General features: G+C 32.0%; 1 protein-coding gene across 1 annotated transcript in view; it reads right to left on the bottom strand.

Moving 5' to 3' along the window:
• Positions 1 to 1,308: 1,308 nt before the first annotated feature.
• Positions 1,309 to 6,306, bottom strand: part of LOC106468569 (hemocytin-like) — a 94,624-nt gene continuing 89,626 nt past the window's right edge. Inside the window, exons 42-46 of the mRNA XM_022396906.1 lie at positions 5,299 to 5,472; positions 5,015 to 5,040; positions 3,997 to 4,165; positions 2,760 to 2,861; positions 1,309 to 1,655 (exon numbers count right to left, since the gene is read on the bottom strand). Coding sequence (XP_022252614.1) covers positions 1,324 to 1,655; positions 2,760 to 2,861; positions 3,997 to 4,165; positions 5,015 to 5,040; positions 5,299 to 5,472 — 803 coding nt within the window. The 3' untranslated portion in view covers positions 1,309 to 1,323. The remainder of the gene's footprint in view (positions 1,656 to 2,759; positions 2,862 to 3,996; positions 4,166 to 5,014; positions 5,041 to 5,298; positions 5,473 to 6,306) is intronic.

Below are 6,306 nucleotides of genomic sequence, written 5' to 3'. Positions count from 1 at the left end.
ATGTTAAAAATATTAATAAAATAGAGACTTTGAAAACATTCCTACTGTACCTTGGATGTTAAAAATATTAATAAAATAGAGACTTTGAAAACATTCCTACTGTACCTTGGATGTTAAAAATATTAATAAAATAGAGACTTTGAAAACATTCCACTTTACATTGGAAGTTAAAAAGATTTAAAACATGTAAGAGCAAAGGGCAATTCTGATGGACATTTTATGACAACTCTTTATAAACCTTGTGCAACTCAACAAGCTTTCAGTATTTCAGAGACATTCATCCCTCCAAAAAGGATCTGTAAGTATTTCCTAACAAGCTTTCAGTGTTTTAAGGACATTCAGACTTCCCAAAAGGATCTGTAAGTATTTCCTAATAAGCTTTCAGTGTTTCAGACCTCCAAAAAAGATCTGTAAGTATTTCCTAACAAGCTTTCAGTGTTTTAAGGACATTCAGACTTCCCAAAAGGATCTGTAAGCATTTCCTAACAAGCTTTCAGTGTTTCAGACCTCCAAAAAGGATCTGTAAGTATTTCCTAACAAGCTTTCAGTGTTTCAGACCGGAAATGCTTACAGATCCTTTTTGGATTCACAACTATCTTCTGAAAAAACAATATACTATTTCTCTCTCTCTCTCTCTCCTTCTCAACCACTGATTTTCCTTTCTGTTCTGGGCTTTTATTCGGGCACAGCCCAGGCAGATTTTTTTTGGTGCCTAGTCTGTGAAAGTGGGTTTTCCCACTCCCATCCCCCCCCCCCCCAGCAAAAATTCTCTGGCACTGGATTTATAGATCCCCGCCACCCTGAAGGTCCCATTGTCTAAAAAAGGGCCATTTGATTTGAGAAACACTGATGTCTGGATCTCCCACATTTACGTTTTCTCAGCTCTTCCTGACTGCTTGAGGCATCTTTGAATTAATTAAAATCACTCATGTGAAGACTGTCAAGAGCAGAGTGAAGAGGAGGTCACATGATCTGTGAACATCCCTAGTTTTAAAACAACCTAAATTCCTGACATGATTATTGTTGTTGTTGTTCCTAACAAGCTTCCAGTGTTTTAGGAACATTCAAACCTCCAAAAAGGACTTGTAATTGTTTCCTAACAAGTTTTCAATGTTTTAGGGACATTCAGACATCCAAGAAAGGTCTGTAAGCATTTTTAGGGATACCAGAACTGAATTCCTTGATGAAGATGCAATGTGTGTATGAAAAGCAACATTTGGTACAACCAGTCAAAAAGAAATAAATGGATACAGTTATACTATATAATGACAGGCAAAACCTTCTCAACATACATCATATATGTGAATATTTCACTCACTAAAGCTAATATTTCTCTTTATCAAATAAATAAATTTGGAAATATACTTGAATTGTTAAATGACCAGTTATTCTGTCCAATAAAATATTTAACCCTTTGTTCATATTGTGATTTTTTGATATTATGCACATCTTACCACAAGTACTTTCATTACAGCATACACCTTTGTTGAATTGGATTTCAAAACCTTTAGGACAATCAGGAACAGAAGGACATTTGTCCAGATAGCATTTCACAACCACCTCCTTACAGCAGCCAGATGTGTGGACTTCTGTGCCTTGACCTAACTCTAGTTTGGCAGGCCATTCCAGAGGTGGACACATTTTTTCATCACATTCTAATAAAAGAAAAACCCAAATGTGAATTATAATAAATTATGAATACACAATGCTTTGTCGTGTATAGAAAGAGAGAAAAAAGAAAAGGAAATTATACAAAACATAAAGCTGAAATGAATTATTCATTTGAAAGTTTTAATTATTTCAATACAGAAACTGCATGCAACTTATAAAAGCCCAATAAAGTGTTTTTCAATATACACAAGAAAGTTTATATAATTTTTAACAAATTGTTTTAATATAATCAACACACAAACCCATACAGAAAAGTTCACATAGCTTATAGAAGCTCATTAATTACTCTGTTTTAGTCATCATTAACTACTCAACATTTTTATGCTACAGAATTTCTAATAAGTAAACAGGTTATTTTGTGCTTTGATGACAATCTTAAGAGTTAGTAGCACCATCAGCACTCATAATTGTCACATTGAAAGAAGAAATCACAAACTGTGTTTTATCAGAGTGGACAGCATATATATAAAAAACTGTACATAACATGTAACGTGATGAATCAGTTGTTAGGTACAGCAGCTGAACATTATTACTTACCACAAACATAAACATGGTATTCTATTTTACATAAACTAAACAAATAAACATGTATATCAGAGACATCTGGTATGGGTATTAAAAACTTTAATTACAATAAACTACAAGAACAATGTTTCAACCTTCTTAGGTCATCTTTAGGTTAACAAAGACAGTTTGAAACTGACCGTTACTGGGCACATGTCTTGGGGACAAGAGTGTCAACAGGTATGAGACTGTAGGGGGCATAGCAGTTAGCTGTTATGTGATACATTAATATAGGTATAAAGGTGTTCCTTTATGTTGGTTCAATTTTGGTTTGAGTTCTTGTATAAGTAGGACTTCTTTGGATTTGCATTTGAATCAACATAAAGGAACATCTTTATACCTATATTAATTAATCACTCTCGTCCCCAAGGCATGTGCCCAGTAACGGTCAGTTTCAAACTGTCTTTGTTAATCTGAAGATGACCTGAGGAAGTCAAAACATTGTTCTTGTACTATATTTACCACAAACATAAACAGGATATTACATTTCAACCAGTAATAAACAAATATACATTATTACTTACCACAAACATAAACAGGGCATTCTTTACTTGTATCAATCTTGGCCACCTCTCCAAGTTTACAGTCAGGAAGATTTATCTCTTCACATTTCTTAACTTCCATCTCTGGTGTAAATATTATTAAGAAAAACATTACTTACAGTGAAAACTGTTTCCATTCTTTAAAATTGTATTTACAGTTTTTAAAAAGTTATAATACAGCAGTGGCAACTTTTAATGATACAGATATAAAAAATGTTGTAACATAGAGGTATAAAAATGTTGTAACTTGAAGATATAGAACAGTTGTAACATAGAGATATAGAAAAGTTGTAACATAGTTGTATAAAAAGTTGTAACATAGAGGTATAAAAAATGTTGTAACTTGGAGATACAGAACAGTTGTAACATAGAGATATAGAAAAGTTGTAACATAGTTGTATAAAACAGTTGTAACATAGAGATATAGAAAAGTTGTAACATAGTTGTATAAAACAGTTGTAACATAGAGGTATAAGAAAATGTTGTAATGTAGAGGTATAAGAAAATGTTGTAATGTAGAGGTATAAAAAATGTTGCAACTTGGAGATATAGAAAAGTTGTAACATAGTTGTATAGAACAGTTGTAACATAGTTGTATAGAACAGTTGTAACACAGAGATATAGAAAAGTTGTAACATAGTTGTATAAAACAGTTGTAACATAGTTGTATAAAACAGTTGTAACATAGAGGTATAAGAAAATGTTGTAATGTAGAGGTATAAAAAATGTTGCAACTTGGAGATATAGAAAAGTTGTAACATAGTTGTATAGAACAGTTGTACATAGTTGTATAGAAAAGTTGTAACATAGTTGTATAAAACAGTTGTAACATAGTTCTATAAAACAGTTGTAACATAGTTGTATAGAACAGTTGTAACATAGAGATATAGAAAAGTTGTAACATAGTTGTATAAAACAGTTGTAACATAGAGGTATAAGAAAATGTTGTAACTTAGATATATAGAAAAGTTGTAACATAGTTGTATAGAACAGTTGTAACATAGAGATACAGGCAAGATATTATGTACAGGTATAGTAAGTCATAACTTAGAGATACAAAACTTCTAACAGAGCTTAAAAAAGTGTGGTTTCAGATTCTGGAAGAAACAATGCTAGTGCAAAATGAATGAAAATTATAATATAAAAGCTTAAATTCTACAAATCTTAAACTAAAATTAGAAATAGTGTATGGAAACAGAATGAGAAGTAAGACACTTACCACAGATATAAGTCTGACAACAGCTACCATTTTTTGGTGGTATAATCCTCAGAGTCTCGTTTATTTTACACACAGGGCTAGGTGGACAGAGAGTTTCGGTGCACTTAACTTTCAGGTCTTCTGTGCAGCTACATTTTTCACATGGTCCTTTACTCCACTCTTCTCCCACCTACATTCAAGTAACAGTATTGTAATTCTTGATAACATAACATTTAGTCTAAGCAAATTACAAACTGATGATCACATTCACTGGCGTAGCCAGGAGAGAGACTATGTGGCCATGGCCCCTTCCCCCTTTGGTTTGTATTTTTATTTTTCACCAGTTTTTCCCTACAATTCCTAATTTTCCTATGTAAATTTTTGCAGTTTTATGTTCTTTAACCTCAACTTACATGTAGCTGACTCAAAATTCTATTCACGGTTTCAAATATTCCACCTTCAACTTAGTCACGTCAATAATGTGGCATGTTATAACACTCATTTAACCAATTTAATAGAAATAATAAAATTTAAATATCATAAAAATAAACAGAAGTTATATGCAAATATGAATGTTAAGACTTGCCCCCCCCCTCTTTTTTCAAATTCCTGGATACACCAGTGAGCACACTTATAAAAACATTTAGTCTAAACACCTTAAACACATGGAATAACATTCATACTCATAAAAACATGTAGTCTAAACACCTACAACAAATATATTAATATTAAACATCTGGAATATATGGATTAACAGTCACATTCATAAAAACATGTAGTCTAAACACCTGGAACATATGGATTAACATTCATACTCATAAAAACACGTAGTCTAAACACCTACAAAAAATATATTAATATTAAATATATTAAACATCTGGAATATATGGATTAACAGTCACATTCATAAAAACATGTAGTCTAAACACCTGGAACATATGGATTAACAGTCACATTCATAAAAACATGTAGTCTAAACACATGACTGTACAATTAACATGCCAACTTTATGATAGAAATAACATTCTAATGTATTTACCACATGTCCTTCTGCATCACAGGTTTCTGGAAGTATACAAAAAAAAAGAAAGAATTAAAAATACATGTTTTCCACTTAAAAGTTAGTATCACATGATACCTCGAAAATAAGATGTAATATGATATTTCAAAATTCCCTTCATTTTTATTCTAACTTTCTTCCAAATAAATAAAATTAGCAGGGCTGCTTATAAAGTAAACTCAAGGACAACAACACAAAAAATAATACCAACTTTATTGTGATAATTCAACAATGACCTGTTAACACAATTTTGTAATACTTACCACATACAACAGAATCTAAGCATTCCCCTTGTTTGAGGACTTTGTCTTTAGAACAGAAGCACGAGAAGTGGGGTTCTAATGTGCAGTACTGACTGGACAAAGTTTTATAATTATCACATGTTTTGACACAAGGAGAGCGACATTCAAACACCATATTAGAGGGGCAGTCAAAACCTATGGAAAGAAAACAAAGTTACTTTACTTAGTTTAGTTACAACAAAAACTAAATTTTTCTAATTATCTTACATAAAATATATATTTGTGTATATACATTCTAACAGAATGTATGCTATTTAGTTCTTTCATACATCAACAAATTTAATACTAGATCAATAATTTGGATTACTCATATATCTTTGCATATTCAATTAATGAAAGTAATAAACCATTTAAACCACAATTATTTATAATTGAAAAAACATTATTGCTATACCTTTTGAGGAAATTTATCAAGGCTACCATCAGGCAAACTGATAATAGATGAGACAACAATAAATATTACATTTAAAAAATTTGTTCCAAGAATATGTGATACATGTTCACTTAATATTAACACCAATAAATGTTATATATATATATATATTTCTTGTTGTGTTTTTTTAAGATCCAAGGCTGCTTATGACCACTGGGGCACATTAGATGCTGACACATGACTGGTGTTCCTCAGGCAGAGTTACCCAGTGCAACCCATCTCCTCTCCAGCAATGAAAGATGAGAGGGAAGGCAGTGAGTCAACACTACCCACCACTAAGTCTTGGGCTATCCTCTTACCAATGAACAATGGGATTTACTATCATATTATGGTTCCCTCACAGCTGGAGGGTGTACAGGAATAGGGAATCAAACACCACAACCTGCAGCTTGCAGGTCAAGCATCCTAACCAGCAGATCATGTCACATGCAGATATATATACACAGCGTGGTCACAAGTAAATAGACACCTATTTTTTCGTCATTTAACTGATTTATGCTAACTACTTTGTGTTCACAGAGCACTATATAAATGAA

Source organism: Limulus polyphemus, unplaced genomic scaffold (genome assembly GCF_000517525.1).
Source record: "Limulus polyphemus unplaced genomic scaffold, Limulus_polyphemus-2.1.2 Scaffold3056, whole genome shotgun sequence".
Lineage (NCBI taxonomy): Eukaryota > Metazoa > Arthropoda > Merostomata > Xiphosura > Limulidae > Limulus > Limulus polyphemus.
This window is presented reverse-complemented; position numbering and strand designations above follow the sequence as displayed.